This window comes from Hemiscyllium ocellatum, unplaced genomic scaffold, assembly GCF_020745735.1.
Source record: "Hemiscyllium ocellatum isolate sHemOce1 unplaced genomic scaffold, sHemOce1.pat.X.cur. scaffold_780_pat_ctg1, whole genome shotgun sequence".
In the NCBI taxonomy this organism is placed as follows: Eukaryota; Metazoa; Chordata; class Chondrichthyes; order Orectolobiformes; family Hemiscylliidae; genus Hemiscyllium; species Hemiscyllium ocellatum.
Genome location: NW_026869231.1, coordinates 165,736 through 190,160, shown reverse-complemented (window position 1 = coordinate 190,160; position 24,425 = coordinate 165,736). Strand labels below are relative to the sequence as shown.

Sequence of the window (24,425 nt, the reverse complement as noted above, 5' to 3'; positions counted from 1 at the left end):
TTCCATAGGATGGAATCCTGGCAGGTGCTTTTGTGGAATCACATTTCACTCACGGAAACTGTGAATAAGTGGCTTTCCTGATTAAATAGGACAACCCAGTCAAGAAAAGTGGAGATTTCTTTTCTTGGGCTGTGAAATGCTGCCTCCTGGAGGTGTGTTGCTGTAATTACACACTCCAGTCTTTTAGTATTGAATCTCTCAAGTTGTTTCAGTGTTCAAGGTCTGCTCTCTCTAAAAGTATCTCTTTGATGGCATGACCCACCCTGATCGGCAATTTCCACTACACTGCTTTCTCTACTAAGCTGTAGAAGACATAGCAAGCTGCCTCAAAAGGTGTCCAAAGTTAAAAATCACACAACACCAGGTTATAATCCAACAGGTTTAATTGGAAGCACACTAGCTTTCGGAGTGATGCCCCTTCATCAGGTGGCTGTGGAGGGCTCGATCCTAACACACAGAATTTATAGCAAAAAATTTACAGTGTGATGTAACTGAAATTATACATTGAAAAAAATTGATTGTCTGTTAAGCCTTTCATCTGTTAGAATACAGTGATAGTTTCACTTCTTTCATGTGTAAATCACAAAACCCTTTTTTTAAACGTTGCATTCTTGGGTTAGCTGTTAACAGTGGTGTTAGCTAGACAATATGTTGAAGGTGTTAGCCCCCAGTGTTCTCTGTCTATGCCATGATGTTTAGATTGATTCTAATCTAAAAAGTGAGATAACGGAGTTTTACATGAATTCATGCAGTTTTTGAGCTCAAGAGTTCTACATAAAGTTCATGGCATCATGGCATAGACAGAGACTCAAAAACTGCATAAATTTATGTAAAACTCCGTTACCTCACTTTTTAGATTAGAATCAATCTAAACACCATGGCATAGACAGAGAACACTGGGGGCTAACACCTTCAACATATTGGTTGCAAATGTGTTGCTGGTCAAAGCACAGCAGGTCAGGCAGCATCTCAGGAATAGAGAATTCGACGTTTCGAGCATAAGCCCTTCATCAGGAATTCCTGATGAAGGGCTTATGCTCGAAACGTCGAATTCTCTATTCCTGAGATGCTGCCTGACCTGCTGTGCTTTGACCAGCAACACATTTGCAGCTGTGATCTCCAGCATCTGCAGACCTCATTTTTTACCTTCAACATATTGTCTAGCTATCACCATTGTTAATAGCTAGCCCGAGAATGCAACTTTTTAAAAAAGGTTTTGTGATTTACACATGAAAGAAGTGAAACTATCACTGTATTCGAACAGATGAAAGACTTAACAGACAATCAATTTTTCAATGTATAACTTCAGTTACATCACACTGTAAATTTTTGCTATAAATTCTGTGTGTTAGGATCGAGCCCTCCACCATCACCTGATAAATGAGCGTCGCTCCGAAAGCTAGTGCTTCCAATTAAACCTGTTGGACTATAACCTGGTGTTGTGTGATTTTTAACTTTGTACACCCCAGTCCAACACCGACATCTCCACATCAAAAGGTGTCAATATGGTGTTGCGGGTGTTTTTATAGCAATGTTTATGTGACATGAGAAACTGAAATGAGGATGTTACAGGATTGAAAAATCGAACAAACATTTAGTGCAACTGACCATTTTACACACACTCCAGCAATATACCGAGGGGATTTACCCGGATGTTGCCTGGGCTGGAGACTTTCAGTGATGATGAGGGATTGGATAGACATTGTTTTCCTTGGAGCACAAGAAACTGCGGGGGGTGGGGGGGGACATGATTGAGATGTTCAAAATTGTAACATAGGGTAACTAGGAAGCAACTTTTCCCCTGGGTGGGGAGATCCAAAACCGGGGGGCATGGGTTTAAGGCAGGAGATTTAGAGGGAATGTGAGGAAATGCATTTTCACCCAGAGGGTTGTGAGAATCTGACGGGTGCTGCCTTCACGGCTGGCAGAGGTCCTTGAAGGAGTACCCCTGCCCAAAGCCAGGCCACGTAAGGTTGTGGAATCATGGGCTGCAAGGTGGGATGATAATCATTAGGTCAGTGTTTTTGACCAGAACGGACTGGTCTGACCTGAAGGGCATTTTTATATATTGGAGACCTCGAGGAGTGTGCACGCACAACTAGGCTGTCACTTAACTATTAGTTTACAACTAATACAGGAGCATGCTTCCAGTGGAGTGTCATGTTTCAAGTCATCGAGATACGATAGAGTGTGCTGTGATACAGTGATGTCATGAGTATGTCTCTTAAAGGTATACTAATGTACTGAGCTATGGCACAATAAACTATTGGCTCAGTGAGCAGAACCTATTGCCTCTGGACCAGAAGGTTAATGGTTCAATGCCTAGTTCAGGGCATCAGAGAGTGCAGTGCTGTCCCGCAGAGGAGCTGTTGAACTGCAGTCCTGCCTATCTTCATGGAGACTAGAGATGAGGGGTGGGGTGCAGTCCATATCAAGGACTTGGAAGAAGAGCCTGAATATGTGGTTGTAAAGAAAGCAAATGTTCACTCCAGAGTGAAGTGAAGACCCTTTAGAGCTAAGAGGAGGAGGAATCTCTTCAGCCAGAGGGTGGTTAATCTGTGGGACTAATTGCCACAGAAGTGTGTGGAGGCCAAGTCACTGAGGGTATTCCAGTCACAGATTGGTTCTTGATTAGTCAGGGGATCAACCGTTACGGGGAGAAGTTCGGAGATTGGGGTTGTGAAACATATCAGCCATGATTGAACGGCTGAACAGACTGGATGGGCCAAATGGCCTAAATCTGCTCCCAGATCTTGTGTCCAAGTCTGAAAAGGAATGTAGCTAAGTTATGTGAGTGGACTAAAATGTCGCAGATGGACTATTATATGGGAAGATGTGAACCTGTGCCCTCTGGTAGGAAGAATAATAAAGCAGGGGAGAGACTGCAGAACATAGAAGGATCTGGGTGTGGGAAAAGAGTGAGGTAGTACAGACTCAATGGGCTGAAGTGCCTCTTCTGTACTGCATCAGCCTATGTTAGCACATGCAGCAAGTGAAATATTGTCATTCATTACAGGGGGAATGGAAAATACAAGGAAGAATAAAAACAGCTAGTGCTGGAGGAACTCAGCAGGTCTGGCAGTATATCTGTTTGGAGAGAACTGGTTAATTGGTTTCCAGTCTAGTACATCTTCCTCTGAAGAGTCCTATTGAACTCAAAATGTTAACTCGATTTCTGTTTGCACAGGTGCTGCCAGAACCTCTGAATTTCTCCACTTTCTGGTTTTGTTTCAGAGTGCCAGCATCTGCTGTTGTTGTTAGCTTTTATAAAAGCAGGGTTGCTTTGCCCCTGTGATATGGGTGTTGGTGAAGCCACATCTGGAGGATTGTGGGAAGTTTTGCTCTCCTCGTTTAAAGAGGGTATAATGGCATAAGACAGGGAAAGGACACTCGGCTGATTTTGGGGTGAAATGTTACGTCACGTGGAAAGGCCGTAAAGTAATAGGATTGGAATTAGGCTATTCGGCCCATCTGTTGTGCCATTCAACCATGGCTGGCAGGTTTCTCAATCCTGGTCTCCTGCCTTCTCCCCATAACCTTTGACTCCCTTACCGATCAAGAAAGAGTTTAGACGGATTGGGCCTGTGTCTCCCTGAGTTGACAAGAATGGGCGGCAATTTTACTGAATGATTCTGTGAGGACCCAACAGGCTGGATGCTGAGGCGATGTTTATAATGGTGGGAGAAACTGGAACCAGGGGCAGTCATTTAACCAGAAAGGGGTTTCTGAGGATTGTTAGCCTGTGGAATTCTCATTCCCACAAGTGGTGGAAGGCAGGATCTCGGAATAGTTTTGAGGCAAAGGACAATAGATTTGAGATAAATCAGGGATGAGCAGGAATGGGCTTAGGCCATAATTCTATCCTCAATGGCGAGGGGCCGAATGGCCTACCGCTGCTCTTGCTTGAGTTAGAAGAATTAGCGACACCCAGCAAGCGAGGAACGTGATAAGTTTAGTTCATTGTCATTGGCGATTGGTTAAGGTGGCACGGGGCGGCAGAGTGCCTCAGTGGTTAGCACTGCAGCCTCATAGGGACCCGGGTTCGATTCCACCCTGGGGCGACTGTGTGTGGAGTTGGCACATTCTCCATCCGGGTGCTCCGGTTTCCTCCCACAATCCAAAAGATGTGCAGGTCAGGTAAATCGGCCATGCTAAATTGCCAAATATAGAGTAGGGGAATGGGTGGGTTACTCTTTGGAGGGTTGGTGTGGATTTATTGGGCCATACTGTAGGGAATCTCACGGGGGAGAATGTTTCTCTCCCCCATGAGACACAGCAGGAATTAGCTTTGTGTTCCCTTCCAGTTAAAGTTCCTTGTTCAGGCCTTGGGTGGTCTACTGATCGAGCTATTAATTCTTGCTTCTGTGCACATTACTCTGAGAGTAATTTGGAGAAGAAGTGTTGACGCTGGATAATTCTTCTTGATAGCCCAGCCCTAGCCACAATTGGTGGTGTTGCTGCCCAGTGTCTCCCTCTCTTAATTGCAGAGTATTGTGACCAGAGACTCGGGGTAAGATGGTGCGTTACTAGTTCCTAAGCTCTTATATTTAAGTTTCTGCTGTCAAAGAAAAATAGCATTCCTGATGAAGGGCTTATGCTCGAAACGTCGAATTCCCTATTCCTGAGATGCTGCCTGGCCTGCTGTGCTTTGACCAGCAACACATTTTCAGCTGTGATCTCCAGCATCTGCAGACCTCATTTTTTAGTCAAAGAAAAATAGCCCAAGATGCGGAGGCAAGAGGCATTTTACAGATAATCTACAAGTGCATTTTTTCATAAAGATACAAAGCATCCATAAAAGTGTCTGGTTTACAGTCTTGTAATCTCTGAACAGCCTGTTAATGCTGAGGTGGGCCATCATTAATGTTAAGAGGTAAGATTAATGAGCATTGACCCAGGCAGATTGTTCCCAGTGATATAGATTATAAAAGGTAAAGTCACCACAGTCTGACTGGACACTCAGCACAGAGAGGCGACTGGTGGTGGTAGTTTCACCTGAGGGTCGCCACATCTTGGGTGAGGGGAGAGATTGAGGAGGAGAATCCTTTATGATAACGGAGGAATCGAGCCTGCACTGTAGGTGTCTCCGTGCACCGCAAACCAGTCCCCATCGCAGCTCTTTACTGAAAACATTTCAAAGGAGCAGATTGGGATTAAAAAGTGACATGACTTTTCTCTCACAACCTGGAGAAGTCATTTTTGTGCAGGACGTTACTGCAGGGGACTCGGTGTAACTGGTGTTCAAAGATACAGTTAAGTATACAAGAGGGCACTGGGTGCCTTTCCAGCAAGGCAGAGGTAATAAAGGTGATTAGAGAGAAGACCATAACCACGTGAAACTGACACACAGCCTAAGATAGGAAATGTAGATATTAACAGAGCACCTTTTAGAATCTCAGGATATCTGCCAATTACTTCCATTTGAAGTGGTTGGTTGACACTATGAACTTTGGTGTTATTGTGAAAATACATAACTTGTATTCGGCAGGACAGTTCACAAGAAGCATCAAAGTAAAGACAAAACAGCATTTATACTGTGTGAAAAGAAAGTGCTGAGTGCCAAAGTGTGTAACTTTTTCAGCAATACTCGAGTACTTTCCGAAATGTAGTTTACACCAGAGACTGTGGGAAGAGCAAAGTATTAAAGTTGCAGCAAAAGCCCGCTGTGTGTGAATCCCTGATAATTCCGACTCTTGCAGACTCCCTACTCCAGGCACGTTAGGTAATTGGACAGGATCCACACAAGGTGCACTGTTGGAACTTTCTGAGACAACAATGTGCTCAACGCGGGTGCTTTGAAGACCAGAACTGTCCGGAATTGAAGACCTCCTCATCACAGCCCAGCTCAGATTGAATGGACGTGGTGATAAAATGACACACAGGATTCAGCGTAGCCAATCTGCGCTCGGCAGTCTCAGTAAATTCCCCCACACGTGATGTGACAATTACCTTGTCATCCTTTAAATGGACGGCTAATTAGGATTGTGGAAGGCTACTCTGACGCACCGAAGTTTATCTACAAGGTGCAAAGTCTAAAAACTCTTCATTGCAACACTGCTGTTTAATTGAGTCGAAGGTTTGCACCTCCATTACTGCATTTGTTTGTCGATTCTACACGTGGCTTTTGAAGGAGTTCTGACATTTTGATCCTGTGGCCTTCTATCCTGGAATTAATTCAGAAAGTGCTGGAGAAACTCGGCAAGTCTGGCTGCATCTGTGAATAGAAAGAGAGAGAGAGAGAGAGATGTAGTGGACATTCTGAGTCTAATGTTAAGATTCTAAACATTAACTCTGTTTCCCCACAGATGCTGCACATTTTTCTGCCATTTTATTTGAAGTCATTTTCTGAATCCTTGCTATTTTCATCCAAGGTGTCTTCTCAGCTCTTTTTTTGTTGAATATATATCTATATGTAGCTCAGATCTCTAATTCAAGACATCAGCCCTTTCCCTGCATTGCATCCAACTCTGGAATGTGTGCCTTAGACCTCAGTGACTGGACACTGACCAGGTCACTTCCTTGCACTCGATCCCTGCTCCTTTGGCCACACAGTTCACCTTCAGTTCAGCTGGGTTCATTGTTTCTCTGTGTGCATTGGATTTGTGCCCCTGGACTTTCCAGAGTGAGAATGACCCAGATTCTGATTCCGGGGTTCTCGGAAAATTCTGATGTCACAATCCACATGCCTCAGAACAATAATCCGATGCAGCCGCACGGTGGCTCAAGTGGTAAGCATTGCTGCCTCATAGTGGCAGGTTCAATTCCCGCCTCAGGCGACTGTCTGTGTGGAGTTTGCACGTTCTCCCCGTGTCAGCGTGGGTTTCCTCTGGGACCTCCGGTTTCCTCCCACAGTCCAAAGATGTGCGGGTTAAGTGGATTGACCATGGGGAAATTTTTAATTTTCATTTTCATTTTTTTTGTGGGATGTGGGTATTGCTGGATGGGCCCTGCATTTACTGACTGTCCCTAGTTGCCCCTTGAGAAGGTAGGGGTGAGCTGCCTTCTTGAACCGCTGCGGTCTACTTGTGACCCACAGTGCCCTTAGGGAGGGAATTCCAGGATTTTGGCTCAGCGACAGTGAAGGAACAGTGACATATTTCCAAGTCAGGATGGTGAGTGGCTTCGCCAGGAACTCGAAGGTGGTGATGGTGTTCCTATGTATCTGCTGCACTTGTCCTTCTAGATGGAAGTGGTTGTGGGTTTAGAATGTGCTGTTTGAGGGTCTTTGGTGAATTTCTGCACTGCATCTTGTAGATTGCCCGTAGTATCCAGGGATATGCAGGTTAGACTGATTAGCCATGGGAAATGCGGGGTTTCACAGATAGGATAGGGGGGAAGTTAGTGGTTGGCTGGAATGCCCTTCAGAGGGTCAGTGTGGACCCGATGGGCCGAATGCTCTGCTCCCACGCTGTAGGGATTCTGTGGTCATTGTCACGTTGCTGTTTGAGAGACCTTGCTGTCAAAAAAAAGGCTGAACTAGACTTGGTGGGCTGTAAACACTGAACGTGAAAGATGCCAAGTGAATCCATCTATCAAATTGTATGACTGAGTGACAGTCATGAGTGTCTGGATGGCTTCCTGTTTATCTTACCATTGCATGTCTGCCTCATGAAATCTACATGGTATGTTATTGGTTCAGGTGACCAGCATGGGGATAGAGGAGGGTAATCCTCAGCGATGTTTGGTGTTGATGATGGTGTTGTGTTTTCTTTCTTTTTCTGGGACCCAGAATGTGGTAAGATGCACAAGTGGTGAGGAATGGAAGGAGTTGGCGTTTGATCCCATTTCTCGCTGCTCTCTTTATTTGCAGGGATTTTAAAAGCAAGAACGTGCTACTGAAAACAGACCTCTCAGCGTGCATCGCTGACTTTGGATTGGCCGTCAGGTTTGAACCTGGGAAGCCACCTGGAGACACGCATGGACAGGTAACAGGGATTCTGGGAACGAGGGTAACCCAATGGCCAGGCACTTTGAGAACCCTGATGTAATTAATAGGGTCAAAGGTCAGCACTGAACTCCTCAATTGTGGCGAGGGGTGTGCAATATGCAAACCCTTGACTGGTTACTTAGGGGTTAGAGTGGGTGCTGTAAAAACACAGCAGGTCAGGCAGCATCTGAGGCGCAGGCGAATCGACGTTTTCCTGCAGGAAGGGGCGGTGAAGGGCTCCTGCCAAAAACATCAATTTTCCTGCCCCTCGGATGCTGCCTGACCTGCTGTGCTTTTCCAGCAACACTCTAATTTTGACTCTGATCTCCAGCATCTGCAGTCCTCACTTTCGCCTGGTTACTTAGGGATCAAGACTGCATTCATTCAGACATATTGTGGAGGTGCCGGTGTTGGACTGGGATGGACGAATGTTTAAAAATCACACAACATCAGGTTATATTTGGAAGCACTAGCTTTCGGAGCGCTGCTGCTTTATCAGGTAGCTAGCTGTTGTGCGATCTTTAACTTTGTCCATCCAAGTCCAACTCCGGCTCCTCCACATTGTGTCTTAACCTTGCTCCCTGAGTAACCAGTCAAAGGTTTGCATATTTCACACCCATCAAGACAACCATTAAATCCTCATGTGAATTAATAACTTTGCCGATATAAAAATAATCATGTGGGGGTCCCCGGTGCTGGACTGGGGTGGACAGAGTTAAAAATCACACAACACCAGGTTATAGTCCAACAGGTGTATCTGGAAAGCTAGTGCTTCCAAATAAACCTATTGGACTTATAACCTGGTGTTGTGTGATTTTGAACAATATAAAGATAATCCGGTATGTACCAGAGAAACGTGATGGGGTGGAGTTAGTTGCCCTTATTATTGAAAATCTTTAATTTTGAGTAACAACCGTCCGGTCCTATTTCAGTCTTTGTTGGTTCCTATTGAGTTTGGAGGATAATTTACCATTCAACATATGGCACTCCTAATATCTCTTCCCCCCCCTCCCCCCCCCCCCAAGAACCCATCATATCAATGGTTTGTGATGGAAGACGTGCATTGTTCAACGACTCCATTGTGAAACTGGTGAATAGGTGCGTGTCATTGTGATTTATGCCTGAGCTCCTGTAGAATGGGGCTCTCAGGGTCCCTGCAGTGCAGACAGAAAGGAATCTGGACGGGAGCTGGAAGCAGCAAAAACACATCTCACCCCCTTCGCTCTGACTGCAGCATCCCGTCCATCTGCTTTAGAAAAGCAAAGCACAATGGTGCTCCGAAAGGGAAGGGAGGTATTCCAGTTGAATATGGAACTTCTGATTAATGCTGCAGGAGACGGGATGTGGGTACCAGCCAGTGCCGGCCTGTAACACCATCTGTCGGCAAACGGGCAAGGATGTCTGTGACTTGTTTGATACGAACCAAGTGCAGCTTCTCTAAAACGCCAGTCAGGTGACAGCACAGAAGGCTGGAGCTCCATTAGTGTCCAATCTCTGTTAAATTTCTGAACCGGCCTCGTTCAGCTGTGTGGCAGGCCCTCTGCTGTTTGGTGGCATGGCACACACTCTGTACTGATAGGCTGCGAGGAAACCACTCCACCAATGTCACCTCACCCATATCTGAGTGTGGCTGGGACCTCACATAGAGCCGGAAAGTGGCACAGGAAGCTGAATTGTATCATCTTGCACTCATCAGGACATATGCAAGAATGCCAAATTTGAAGTGATAACAACAATTTATGTTGTTGGAGGAAAGGGTGGGCAAGTCAACTCCAGTTGGCTGAGATACTTCCACTGGTCTGGATTAGAGTGGTGCTGGAAAAGCACAGCGGGTCAGGCAGCATCCAAGGAGCAAGAAAATCAACGTTTCGGGTAAAAGCCCTTCATGAAGAATACATGAGATGCAATGGAAAATAGGTTCTCCAAGTCCAAATTCAAAAAGGGTCGAGGCTTGAATGAATTCCTTCCGTTTGCAGAGAATTGGTTCCTGTGTGTGTCTGGATATCAATTCCCACAGCCATAAATGACCACCTTATGAGCTTGACTGATCATCTTAAAGTGGTTTGTGAGTGTAGCTGGTCAGGATTGCAGATGCTGGGGAGTCAGAGTAGATACAGTGCGGCGGCTGGGAAAAGCACAGCAGGTCAGGCAGCATCTGGGGAGCAGGAGAGTCGATGCTTCGACAAGGACTGATGAAGGGACCTGCCTGAACTATTGACTCTCCTGCTCTCCCGATGCTGCCTGAGCTGCTGTGTTTTTCCAGCATCACACTCTATCCTCTGTTAGTGTAGCTGCTGGCATTCTCTGAATTGTTCAGCAACTCTTGCCCAATCAAAGAACCGCATCTAACCCTGGATGTTTTGCTTTGGGTTTTGCAAGGGCAGGCTACTGAAGGTCAATTAGAGTTGACTTGTCAACCTGGCAGCATCCTTTACTACTGTAATTATGAGGTGTGTGACTGTCTGGAATTTGCACTTGTTCTGATGAATGCAAGATGGAAAAGACTTTGGTAAGCTGCGTGTTCAAATGTTGACGGCGTCTGTGATGGTTATGTTGAATCTCAGCCCCTTGTCACCTAGTTTCCAAGATGGGGAGGCGACGGCCAGGTGGTGTTATCATTGGACTGTCAGTGCAGAGACCTCGGTGATGTTCTGGGCACTCGGTTTTGAATCCCGCCACAGCAGATGGTAGAATTTAAATTCAATAAACATCTGGAATTAAGGGTTTGATAATGTCCTCGGGCGCAGAGGGTGATGTCTTTTGGCAACGAGTGGTGGTGGACTGAACGGGCTCCGTGCAGAGCTGTCAGTCCCTGAGGGAGTGACGGGGGGGGTGGGTACCTTATAGAGAGCCTACGCTTTGTTCACACAGGAATCCTCTCTCTCCACAGGTCGGGACGCGAAGATACATGGCCCCCGAAGTCCTGGAGGGCGCGATTAACTTCCAGCGAGATGCCTTTCTCAGGATAGATATGTATGCCATGGGACTGGTACTGTGGGAGCTGGTAATGAGATGTACTGCAGCCGACGGCAAGTCTCAACTCCATTACTTCTTCAAAAGGCAGTCTGAGGTTTTCCTTTAACTGTCGCAATGATCAGATCTGTTGGTAGTACACTCACTTCTGAAGGTCCCATTCTGGAGATTAGAGCAGACCATCTCAGCAGGACTGAGGGAGGGTAATGCCTTTACTGTCCCCTGTCATCACATGGGCTGCTCCAGCAAACAACCCACTGTCAGCCATTGATGGTCCCCATGAGCACCTCCTCGTTCTCCCAGGCTGAGTTTTATCTATTCCTTTGTCTACGCAACCGTTTTTCTCTATCGCTGGGCTCCAACTCCACCTACCGTTTACTCCCCTCCCCCTAATCTCCAGCAAATATCTTTCCTTAGCTGCTCTCAGTTCTGAAGAAGAGCCACTAGACCTGAAACATTGATTCTGCTTTCTCTCTACAGTTGCTGCCTGACCTTCTGAGTTTCTCCAGCAATTTATAACTTTGTTTTTTTTTACCTACCCTTGAGTGCACGTGCTATCCAGTGGTATTTGTAAAGGAGATATTGATTATTTACACATTAGCCAACATCACTGACGGTGATTATCTACTCATTACCACATTGCAGTATGTGAGGAGCTAACTATGCACAAACTAGTTCCCTAAATTCTAACAATGACTGCACTTTCATTGGCTGTGTTGTACTTGGGAATATTTTGGGTTTGTAAAAGGCATTTGGTGCAAACCATTTCATTTCTTCTGGCTGTGACTCATTAACTCTGCATCTTTTAGCAAAGAATCAGATTCAGTCACAATCTAATCCCTCGAGACAACGGAGGCAAAACTGCTTAGCCTCTGAAAATAAGGAAAATGTAACGCACCGTTCAACTCTGATGCTTTATTGAAATAAAAGCCACACCTACTGGATATACTCAACAAGTCTGGCAGCCTCTGTGAAGAGAGAGGAGAAAACCACGGTTAGCGTTACAAATCGTTGATGTGCTGCCAGAAACCGGAATCCCAAACTAGAGGGTGAGAAGGGAAAGATTTAAAAGGGATCTGGGCGACAGCTTTTCCAGGCCGAGGGGGTTTGGTATGTGGAATGACCTGCCAGTCAGTGGTAGAGGTGGGTACAATTACAACATTTGAAGGATATTTGGACAGATACACGGATAGGAAAGGTTTAGTGCAATCTAGGTCTAATGCAAGCAAAGGGGGATACGTTTCAGAACAAAGAAGGTCAAGGACCAAAGAAAATTTACAGCCCTGGAAAAGGCCCTTCGGCCCTCCAGGTCTGTGCCAATCCAAATCCGCTGTCTACATCAATTCCTAAGCATCTGTATCCCTCTGCTCCCCACCTACTCATGCATCTGTCCAGACGCATCTTAAACGAATCTACCATGCCTGCCTCTACCACCTCTGCTGGCAACTTACCACCCTCTGTGTACTTTCCACATGTGTCCCCCTTAAACTTTTCACCTCTCACCTTGAACGCGTGACCTCTCGTTATTGAATCCCTCACTCTGGGATAAAGCTTATCTCTATCCACCCTGTCTATACCCTTCATGATTTTGTAGACCTCAATCAGATTCCACCTCTCCCCCCCCCCCCCCCCCACCCCCCCCACCCCAAATCTCCTTTAGTTCAGGAAACTTGGTCAGCATGGACGAGTTGGACCTGTTTCCGAGCTGTATAACTCTCTGACCTGACGATTATCTCTAACAGCAAGATGTATTTCAGTAGCATCTCTAATGTAATAAAATGTCCCAAGACACTTTGTGGGAGCATTATAAGAAGGATGTTAGGTTGAGCAACTAAACAGTGGGACAAAGAGGGTAGGTTTCAAGAAGTGTTTACAAAGAGGAAAGTGAATCAGTGAGGTTTAGGCTCCGTATCTAGGCAGCTGAGGGCCTGACCACCAAGAATAGAGCATTGGGGGATGCTGAGTTGAGCAGAACAAGTAAAGCACAGGTATCTCTGAAGGGATTCTCTGTATTTCAGATCTACTGTTTAATGAAAATACCTGCTTCCTGCAACTTGCTTCCTATGATGTTTCTAAACACAACTGGCACCGACAGAGTTATTATTGATCATTCATGTCTAACATGCGAGGAACAGTTGAGGATCTTGGGATTATATTCATTGGAGTTTAGAAGATTAAGGGGAGACTTAATAGAAACTTACAAGATAATACATGGCTTGGAAAGGGTGGACGCTAGGAAATTTTTTCTGTTAGGTGAGGAGACTAGGACCCGTGGACACAGCCTTAGAATTAGAGGGGGTCAATTCAGAACAGAAATGCGGAGACATTTCTTCAGCCAGAGAGTGGTGGGCCTGTGGAATTCATTGCCGCAGAGTGCAGTGGAGGCCGGGACGCTAAACGTCTTCAAGGCAGAGATTGATAGGTTCTTGATGTCTCGAGGAATTAAGGGCTGTGGGGAGAATGCGGGTAAGTGGAGTTGAAATGCCCATCAGCCATGATTGAATGGCAGAGTGGACTCGATGGGCCGAATGGCCTTACTTCCACTCCTATGTCTTATGGTCTTATTCAGAAGAAAGATAATTGGATCCAAAACATCGATGTCATTTCTCTCTCCATAGATGCTGCTGGAAGTGCTGAGTTTTTCCAATTTCTGTTTTTGTTTGTGCCGTTTTATTAATTGCACATATCGGCAAAGGAACCAAAGTAACTCTCGAGCATCACCTGAAAGTGAGTCTGTACTTGTTAGAGGGAAGGTGGACATGACCTAAAGCCAGGGCCCAAATTATTTTCATTTTGTTTGAGGGCTCCTCTTAAGATTTTCTCAAGGGCTCCCTTTTGGTTTCAGGAGTGCTTTATCAGTCGCACTAATTCATTCAGCATGCCGAATAAAGTATACAGTATCCTAGGCTTTATTAAGTGGGAACTAGAGTACAAGAGGTGGGGGCGTTATGCTGAACCTGCTTAAGACTTCACTTGGAGTCTTGCGTACAGTTCTAGATGCCACGCTTGGAGGCAGTACAGAAGCGATTCACAGGAATAGTCGCTGGGATAAGAAACTTTGGTTGAGTTTGTTTGCTTTGCAGAATGGAGGCCTAAGAGGAGATTTGATAACCAAAGTCATGAGAGATTTGGACAGAATGGAAAGGTGGGGATTATTCCTGTTCATAAAAGCATCAAACACAAGTGGGCACAGTTTTAAAGTGTTCTGCTAAAGGACAAGATGCTCTGGGAGAGAAAAAAAAGTGTTCACACGAGAACTGCTTGAGGTCTGGAATGCTCTGCCTGTAAATATGATGGTGGCATTCAAGCGGGCATTAGATATTATTTAAACAGGAAAATGAATAAGGGTGTGATGAGCTGCTTATCCTGGGCTTACTTTGTTGATTCCCTGACGATGGGAACCTCTGTCTGCCCTATCAAGCCCCTTTCAAAGCCTGTATGTTGAAATGGGATCACCTGTTAAGAAAATCCTCTTATCATAAGATGGCTCTGTGGTCCCTGGGTTTAGATCAGAGTGGTGCTGGAAAAGCACAGCAGGTCAGGCAGCATCCGAGGAGCAGGAAAACCACTTAGCGAACCTCCTACAGCCTTCAATGCGACTATATATATCCTTAAAGTGCCTGCTAAAACTACATACGGTATGGGCCAGTTGCGGTCTTGCCAAACCACAGCATAATTGTAGCAAGAATCCTTCATAAACGAACTTGATTCCTTTGTGATGACGACCAACTTGCTGTTCCAGGTGCTTGCTGCAGTGGTATGCTATCTTGAAGAGTGAGGGAGTCAAAGATAATCAGGAAAGGACAGGAAAGTGGGCATGAGGAGGGTCAGATCAGCCACGATCCTCTTGAACGGGGGAGCAAACTCGAGGGGCCAAATGGCCTACTCCTGTTTCTGTTTCTTGTGGTCTTATCTGGGTACGCCTGAGTCCCTCTAAACAACTCTATTTAAACATTTCGTGCCTTTTCCAAACTGCTCTCTCTTCCTGTTTCACTGACCGAACTGAATCGAGCAAAAACTGGAACCCTTCCAATCCGAGTGAAGTCTTCTTTTCTTGTCTCTGCCTCCTACAGGGCCTGTGGATGAGTACATTTTGCCGTTTGAAGAAGAGATCGGCCAACACCCAACCCTGGAGGACCTACAGGATGTGGTCGTCCATAAAAAGATGAGGCCTGTCCTGAAAGAATGCTGGTATAAGCATCCGGTACGTATTGCCAGCTTTGATTGCCTGGCCCATCAGGAGTTAATTCCAGTTTTAGGACAAAAGCTACATGGACTTGTATTTAGTAGAAAAGGCAGGGAAATAGCCTAGTGATATTATCAGTGGACTGTTAATCCAGAGACTCAGGCAATGTTCTGGGGCCCTAGGTTCGAATCCCACCGTGGCAGATGATGGGGTTTGAATTCAATAAATGTTTGGAATTTGGATGTTTGGATTGTTGGAAAAATCTATTGGGGACTGTCCTTCAGGGAAGGAAACTGCTGTCCTTGCTTGGTCAGGCCTACACGAGACTCCAGACCCACGGCAATGTGGCTGTTAACTGCTCTCTGGGATGGGCTATAAATGCTGATCTAGGCCTCCTCCCCTGTTGGATTTTTTCTAAAAGCCGCAGGAGGGAAATAACCTCTGGACAGAGCTAAAACCAAATGTTCATTCTGCAGGCTGCACACTCGTATGGCTACGTCCAGATGTAGCTGGATCAGTGGTGCTGGAAGAGCACGGCAGTTCAGGCAGCGTCCAAAGTGCAGCGAAATCAACGTTTCGGGCAAAAGCCCAAAAGTCCACAAGCAGCTGAAGCAGGAAAGCGTCACAGGCTAGTCCAGCCTCCTCATTGAGTTTACATGAAAAGACTGGGGAAAAAAAAAAATCTTTGATTTGTTTTGGTTCTTTCTTTAACATGGGTTTGTTCCTAAATATCTGACCTTAATTTGCTGAGCACCATCTCATTACAAGACCCTGATGGCTTGAAGCACATCTTGGGATTCTTCAATTTAAAAAAAAAACTAAACTGATTAAAGAAAGTGACAGCCCATGCACCCAGAAAGGGATAAAAAAAAGGAAGTGCACATATTTTACTCAGGACCACAAAGGATGTATGGACAGAGAGTGGCCATTCAGCCCAATCAGTCTGTGCTAGTGTGGATGCTCCCACTGAGTCTTCTCCCATTGAGTCTTCTCCCATTTATCCTACATAGGTTTAGACTAGATTAGATTGCCTATTGTATGGAAACAGGCCCTTCGGCCCAACAAGTCCACACTGACCATCCAAAGAGTAACTTACCCAGACCCATTCCCCGACCCTATATTTACCCTTGACTAATGCTGCTAACGCTCTGGGCAACTTAGCATGGCCAATTCACCTGACCTGTATGTCTTTGGACTGTGGGAGGAAACCAGAGCACCCGGAGGAAACCCACGCAGACACGGGGAGAACATGCAAACTTCACATAGTCAGTCGCCTGTGGGGGGATTGAACCCGGGTCCCTGGTGCTTTGTGAGGCAGCAGTGCTAACCACTGAATCACCGTGCTGCCCTTTAGCATCACAACCCTCCGTAGCCACCTTCCTCGTGTTTGCCCAGCTTCCCCATCCATGTTATTCAATTCAACCCCTTGCTGTGGGAGAGAGTACAATATTCTCACCATTCTCTGGGCAAAACAATTTCTTCTGAATTCTCTAGTGGGTTTCTTGGTGACCAACTTGTATCGATGACCACCTCGTTATTCCCTTATAGACTCAGATTCACTCGGCGCCCAATCAGGCCCTTTGACCCAACTATCCATACCGACCAGATTTCCTAAACTAAACTGGCCCCGTTTGCCTGCCTCTGGCCCATAGCACTCCAAATGTTTCCTATCCATGTACCTGTCCAAATGCCTTTTATATTTGTAATTATTCCTCTGGCAGCTCACTCCCTACACACACCACCCTCTGTGTAAAAAGGATTGCCCCTCAGGTCCCTTTTAAATCTTTCCCCTCTCACCCTAAACCTTTGCCCTCTAGTTTTGGACTTTTCTCCCTTGGGGAAAAAGACCTTGGTTATTCACCCTATCTATGCCCCTTGTGATTTTGTAAACCACTGTATGGTCACCCCTCAGCCTCCTACACTGGAGGGAAAACAGTCCCAGCCTCTGCTTAAAACACAAACCTTCCAATCTTGACAACATCCTTGTGAATCTTCTTGGCACCCTTTTAGCTTAATAATATCCTTCCTAAAGCCATAGAGCTGCACTACATGGAAACAGACCCTTCAGTCCAACTCATCCATACTGACTAGATATCCTAAATTAATGTAGTCCCATTTGCCTGCAGTTATCCCATATTTTTTGAGCCCTTCGTGTTCATGTACCCATTCAGATGCCTTTTAAATGCTGTAATTGTACCAGCCTCCAATACTTCCTCTGGCGGCTCATTCCATACATGCATCACCCTCGACATGAAAACGTTGTCCCTCAGGCCCTTTTAACTCTCTTCCCTCTCATCTTAAAGCTATTCCCTCTAGTTTTGGACTCCCCTTCCCCATGACTGTTCACCCTATCCACGCTGTGACCTCATCAATGTCTTATACAGCCGTAACATGATGTCTCAACTCCTGTACTCGGTGCTCTGACTTCTTCACGAGGAATGGCAGAGCAGGATCGAGGGGCTAAATGGCCATAAGGCCTTAAGACATAGAGTCATAGAGATGTACAGCATGGAAACAGACCCTTCGGTCCAACCTGTCCATGCTGACCAGATATCCCAACCCAATCTAGTCCCACCTCCAGCACCCAGCCCATATCCCTCCAAACCCTTCCTATTCATATACCCATCCAAATGCCTCTTAAATGTTGCAATTGTACCAGCCTCCACCACTTCCTCTGGCAGCTCATTCCATACACGTACCACCCTCTGCATGAAAAAGTTGTCCCTTAGGTCTCTTTTATATCATTCCCCTCTCACCCTAATCCTATGCCCTCTAGTTCTGGACTCCCCGACCCCAGGGAAAAGACTTTGTCTATTTATCCTATCCATGCCCCTCATAATTTTGCAAACGTCTAAAAGGTCACCCCACAGCCTCCGACACTCCAGGGAAAACAGCCCCAGCCTGTTCAGCCTCTCCCTGTAGCTCAGATCCTCCAACCCTGGCAACATTCTTGTAAATCTTTTCTGAACCCTTTCAAGTTTCACAACATCTTTCCAATAGGAAGGAGACCAGAATTGCACCCAATATTCCAACAGTGGCCTAACCAATGTCCTGTACAATCGCAACATGACCTCCCAACTCCTGTACTCAAAATTAAGCTATTCAGCCCACTGAGGTGGCTCCACCATTCAATCATGGCTGACGGGTTTCTCAATCCCATTTTCCCGTTTGTCCCCATAACCTTTGATCCCCTTGGAAATCAAGAACTTATCTACCTCTGTTTTGAATATACTCTGTGACCTGGTCTCCACAGCCTCCCATTCCTTCGGTGGCAGGTGAGCTATGGTCTGAATAAATGGCGGAGCAGGCCCCAGGCTCCAGCTCCTACTTTCCTGGGTTGCTAAGCGACAGCCTCCTCCTCTGATTCCTGAGCTGCGTGTTCTTTCTCTTCTTTTCCCGGCCTGCTCCAGGGCCTCGCGCTGTTCTGTGAGACGATCGAGGAATGCTGGGACCATGACGCTGAGGCGCGCCTCTCCGCCGGATGTGTCGTAGAGCGCATCTCCCAGACCCGAAGACTCATCAATGGCACTACCTCTGACTGCCTGGTGACCATGGTAACGGCCGTCACAAACGTGGACCTGCCCCCCAAAGAGTCCAGCATCTGAGTGTCATTTTTTTTTGTTTTTTTTGTTTTGTTTTCTCTGGTGTGTTTTTATTGGGAAATTGGAGAGGAAAACAAAAAGGAGAGAGGGACTACAACAACAAAAAAAAATCAAAAAACGTAAATAATCTGTGTCTTTTTCCCAGACTCGGTGGAAATCGAACTATCGACGCAACACAGCTGCTATTTTAACCTGACTTTTTTTTTAATTTTTGTTCTCTCGGATTCAGAACAATTTACCAGCACATTTACTCTACTGTAATTTAACGGATATCTCAGTATAAAAGCATTCAGGTGTTGACCAGCGAATGCAGCAAAAAAAAACAAAACCGGTTCAGGTACCTCCAGGCTCGAATCCATTTTAGCCGTTCTGGATTTCTTTATCTCTGCTCATTTTTGTGGCTTTTCTGTCTCCTTGACAGCATGTTGTGACTTTTGTTTTCAAGAAAGGAAAATTTAAAAAAAAAAACGCAGATACGAAGCCTGCATCGCCCGCAAAAAGAAAGCAGTGGACAAAAAAAAACACGAAAGAATGCTGCAATTATAGGAGGAAACGTTGAGACTGTTACATGCGATTTACCTCCCTTAAGGGATCCACAATTTTTTTGACAGGAGAGTGCTGAAATGGTGAACATGTCTCTCATGGATTGAACGGGTGTCACAGTTAACATACACGCGCACACGCACGCACACGCTCACACACGCGCGCGCGCACACACGCACACGCTCACACACACACACACACACACACACGCGCACACACACACATACACATAAACTCTCTCTCTCACATACACAGAGGGAGAGATTGTAGCAATCTCTTCACAGTTGGTCATCTCTTCACCGGGAGGCCATCATTGGGGAAGGGAGCATCAACAAACCCTTGCAGCATTTGGACAAATAAAGTAAAAACAAAAAAAAAGTAGCTACAAAAGTATTTCTCAGGTAACCAGTAAATTAGGGAGGGGAGGGATTTTTTTTCCCTAAGGTGGGGGCTACGTCATCATCCATGACCACACAAATAAGAAATAATCTTTATTTCGTCTTAAAAGCGGCACTGTACGCCATGGCCGCATTTACACACGCCATCAGTAGTTCTAGTGAACGAATGTCCCTAACGTTGCTCTTTGAATGCAGGTTTTATTTTTGCATTGTTTAGAAAACACATGCGTATGTACACACACAAAAAAAACACACAGAACAGCGATGAAAAATACAGACGCGTAAACACGTGGCTTCCGAGGTTTTAACAAGAGAAAAAAACATGACCATAGACCACCTCAAAAACCAGAAATACCTCAGATTTTTTCTACCTGTATGATTTTATTATATATTTTGTTAGTTGTGTTGTCTGTAGTGCTATTTTAATGTAAGTTGGCTTTTATGACAAGGGAGTTTAATAAGTTCCAAATTCCTAGGAAGTGCTACCATTTACCTTGTAAAGCACCATTGTAAATAACTTGATATTGGCTATAAGAAGGTACTTGGGCATTATATTGTATCATTTCATTCTGTGGGCTCGCATCTCACCTTTCTTCTGACCCTTCTATTTTTGTAACTCAGTGAACTCTCATGAATATTTCGCTCTTGTGGCAATTTTATTTTCTTTCCTTGTTTTTATTCAAAAAAGAAGAAATAACCTTTCTTCTGTCGCTGTCCAGCAGTTGCCTTCCAAGTTTGGAGAAATCTTTCTTTTCAGGAGCATTCTAAGTCTCTCTCTGACTCTCTCTCGCCCTCTATTTCTCAGCCTCTATCAGTCTGTGTCTTATGCTCTCCCACCCCCACAGTCCCAGGTGCCATATTGTGAATTAACAGGATGAGTAGTAACACAAGACTAATGTGAGATTTGTTTTAAATATGGTCTTATGAGTGTGATGCCTTTGTGCTAAATGTTCACAAAAAAATGCCAATACAAGCTTTTTATTTTTTAGAAAAAAAAAACTGCTTACCTGCTAAGGGGTAAACACTGTCTGGAAATATCTTGAAAACTGTAGCCTTTATTCCCCTTTCTGCACTTACATTTTCAGGCCAATCCTGACCATTTCTGTAAAACTGCTTTTCAAATGAATTAATGCAGTTCAAAACCTCGCCCCAGTCAGTGTAATTTTCAGGCAAGAAGGTTTAATTTGATGGATTTTGAAATCTGAAGCACAGATCAAGTCCTTTCAAATGTGAGGAGTCTCTCAGTATGGGCAAAGCCTTTTGGGCACTTCAAACTTGTTGGCTGTTTGAAAGAGCTGTGGCCTCCTGAAGGTTACTACTGAATCCAGTTCCTGTGGATTTCCAGGCTGTGCATTGATTGGGTTTCTGGTGACAAGGGCAGCGGAGGGAAGTTCCCACTCCATGCCGTAAATGTTAGGTGCTGGTTACTGGCCGATTTCCCCTCAACCCCTTTTGGAGTTCAGAGTTTGTGCACTCGCAAGTTTTTGTGCCTGGACACTGCCACCAAGGTATCTCGGTGAGAAAGCTTGACTCCTCATCTCACAGATGTCAGTCCGTGTGGCTCCCTATCGGGGTCAGATCGATAACTTAGGTGGGCTGAGCCAATCGCTGTTTGTTTGAAACTAACAGAGGAGCCATTAGGAATTTGTCTGTGCCCTGGTGTCTTTTGAAACTCTGTAAGCATAATTGGCCTGTCAATTCTGTTAGCTCCTAGATTCTCAACACAGTGGCTCGAATATGCTTTCTCTCTCTCCTCAATTCTGATCCCAACCTTCACCTATTCCGAATGACCCTTATCGTACCTGCTCTTCTGCACTACCACAATAGCCCCACAGAAACAGTGCTCAAATGCTTGTACAAAATCTTGTTGCAAGTTGTTAGTGAATTCGCCTGCGTGTATTCTCTGAACAGATCTAGTAGTGCAGGATGGTGTCCCTTTGTCTGGACCAGGAGGTCTGGTTTCAAGTCCCACCAGCCCCAGGGGAGGGGTATGGCGCGATGTGGCTGATCAGGTTGGTTTGGAAACGATGTGGTTGTACCTCTCCGAAGGAAGACAGGGGAACACAAAGCTGCACTTGGATCTGTGGCCATGTGGCATGATCTCGATTGAAAGACAAATTAACTTCACGTTCATAAGATGCTGTCGCACTAAAATCTGCAAGTTCTTCAGTAATTATTGAGTACCGTGACTCGTGCTGTCCCAGAGTGTGGTGGAGATTTACAAAGGAATCTCTGGTAGCTGTTCTTTTCTGTTCTCTTTCCCCCCGAGGTCAAGGAGCCTGATGGCTGTTTGGTTTGGATTTCGGGCAGCTATACCTTAGCAATCAGCTGTCGGGTGAATCAATATGTGTAGCCAGGCGATGAGACAAGAACGTGAGCCCTAAATGTTACAGGGAATGGACAGTTCAAGATCGCAAAGGGATTGCCTGGATTTCTCGATGACAGAGACTCCGTTATTGGTTCACTCGGGAGCTGCCAGAGAGTGTTTCACCAGGCGATTGAGAAATGGGGCTGGGTCCAGGTTCACGTTGCAGGGTTGGGTAGAGGCAGTGGGGAAAGATCTCCCTGGGGAAGTAGCAGACAGTAAGGGGCTGCTTGCATTGTCAGTTTGTCAGCACCCTCACAAGGAGATACCAGAATCTGAGCACCACCTCCCTTCACCACCTCTGGCATTATGCTTTTTCTTTTGACTTGGTCCTGCAAAACAGCGTTGTGTAAACGTAACAGAAATTGTTGGTGGGACTCAGCAGGTCTGGCAGTGTCCGTGGGAAGAAAGCAGAGTCAACGTTTCACATCTGGTGACTCTTGGTCATGTGGAAGTGTATCTCGGCCCTTGGTTTTCAGCAAGGACAATGAAGGAGCATCTCGAAAGAGGGAGTTGGGAGGGGGAAAAGAGCCGGAACGCTTTGCGTTCAGTGATGGAGCTTATTGGTGCAGGAGCTTTGCTGAATCCTGGCTGAAAGAACAGAAGATGGGGAATTGAGTGATTTTGAAATTGAGATGGCACTTATGTGAACAGTCACCACTTAACAAAACAACACCTTCTTGGAATGTCACAACAACCGTGTTCGGAATCAATACTTTTATATTTTTAAAAATTCTCAGTGCTGTGCACTGGAATGTGACTGACTTGAACTACAGCCTGCTCGATGTAACTCATGATCCACACTACCATAGGATGAAGATGTTTGGTTTATTTTAATTTAATTTGTACCTTTTTGGGGATGCGATGGTACAACTGTTGTGTGGCTTGTTCTTGGTTGTGGTTCCATTTTAGCTTCCTCTGTTATTAGAATGATCTCTCTACTTTATTTTTCCACACAAGTAGAAATTTAATGCAACACATGCACATTGAAAACTGGCAAAATTTGTTAGTTATGCCTTGGGACCTTTTAGTGAGAAAAGCAACCCAACAAGTTTACCAGTCTGGCTGGCATTCTCAAAAATCTCTTGTCCTATTCTTCTGTCACTGTGTGGTACTGTAAATATTTATGGTCTCGATATTTTGCTGTATTTTTTAAAAAGAAAAGGTAGAAATAACAGGGTGACAAGGTTTGGAGTGCTGAACATAGCCTTTTTGGTGGCCTGGGCAGTATTGCTTTTCATTTTGTAGGCCTGAAGCCTAAAGGAGAGCTGAGGCTAGAGGTAGCCGAGGATCAGGTGGTTCCATTGTTTGAGCTGAGAAAGGAAGTAACAACATTGGCAGTTAACATTTGGGGAACTTCTAACGTGGAAGATGTTTCATTTAACATTTCCAATCATGAAGTTGGATCAACTTTGTGTCACTCTGATCTTGTGACAATATTTAACAAGAAAAATGGAGGTGACACCCGAAGCAGAATGAGCAGTCATGCAGGAGTTCTGAATATGTAGTACTGTCAGTTCCTGATCTGTTTTGAATGTAAGTTTGTTTACCTAGTCTTATTAATTGGAAGAAATTATCAGTTGTAGTCTCACGGATTTGCAAGGATAAACTGTGAACTTTGCTTCTTTTTTTATTCACTTGTGGGATGTAGGTATTGCTGGCTGGCCAGCGTTTACTACCCTGTACCTAGTTGTCCTTGAGAAGGTGATGGTGGTGTGATGCAGTTTACTGGCTAATGTGTTTCCCTACAGATGTACAAAAAGCAATCACTAGGCCTGCTAAGCATCTTTGAATAGATTTGAGTCATTTTGATTGTACCGGCTCTCGAAAGAACTGTGCAAGTGGGTGCGTGTGTGTTTGTGCGTGCGCGTGCGCGTGTGTGTGTGTGTATGTGTTTGCCAGTCTCCTGCGAGGGCTCATGGGTAAGGAATGTGATCAGATTAATCCATTGTGCAAGTCAAGGTTCAAGTCGGTATGTCACCATCCTGATCTGGCCAAGCCAAAGTCCAAATGTGGGAATGTTTTGGGTGGTGTTCCTTGCTTGCTGTCAGACAGCTCTTGCCATCCAGATGTTCAATTCAGTTGACGTCTTACTCGAAGCATATTTGCTGCAGAGTTTGGGACCGATCCCTGCCTTGGACTGCGGCCTTGAAAGGAAACTCAACTCTGGGGTAATTTTAAGTCGGCGTTCTCCAGATGCCAACTGGTGGAAAGGTGAAGGGTCATCGGATACTGTGCCTTTCCTTTTACTTTCTACCTGTCATAACGTGCAGTGAGCAACTGCTGTCTCTCTCTCTTGGCTCTTGTTAGGTTCAAACTGAAACCAGAATCTCTTTCGCTTACGTCTTCATTGGCCAGCCATTACTTTTTGTTGTTGTTGTTGTTGTTGACTGGATGCAGTTTCTTTTTTTTAATTTGTGATCCGGGTAGT

At 45.4% G+C, this 24,425-nt stretch overlaps 1 protein-coding gene across 1 annotated transcript in view; it reads left to right on the top strand.

Moving 5' to 3' along the window:
• LOC132814274 (activin receptor type-2B-like) overlaps positions 1-19,115 on the top strand; it is a 30,273-nt gene extending 11,158 nt beyond the window's left edge. Inside the window, exons 3-6 of the mRNA XM_060823460.1 lie at positions 7,811-7,925; positions 10,818-10,956; positions 14,974-15,104; positions 18,497-19,115. Of these exons, the coding sequence (XP_060679443.1) occupies positions 7,811-7,925; positions 10,818-10,956; positions 14,974-15,104; positions 18,497-18,691 (580 nt within the window). The 3' untranslated portion in view covers positions 18,692-19,115. The remainder of the gene's footprint in view (positions 1-7,810; positions 7,926-10,817; positions 10,957-14,973; positions 15,105-18,496) is intronic.
• The last annotated feature ends 5,310 nt before the right edge of the window (positions 19,116-24,425 follow it).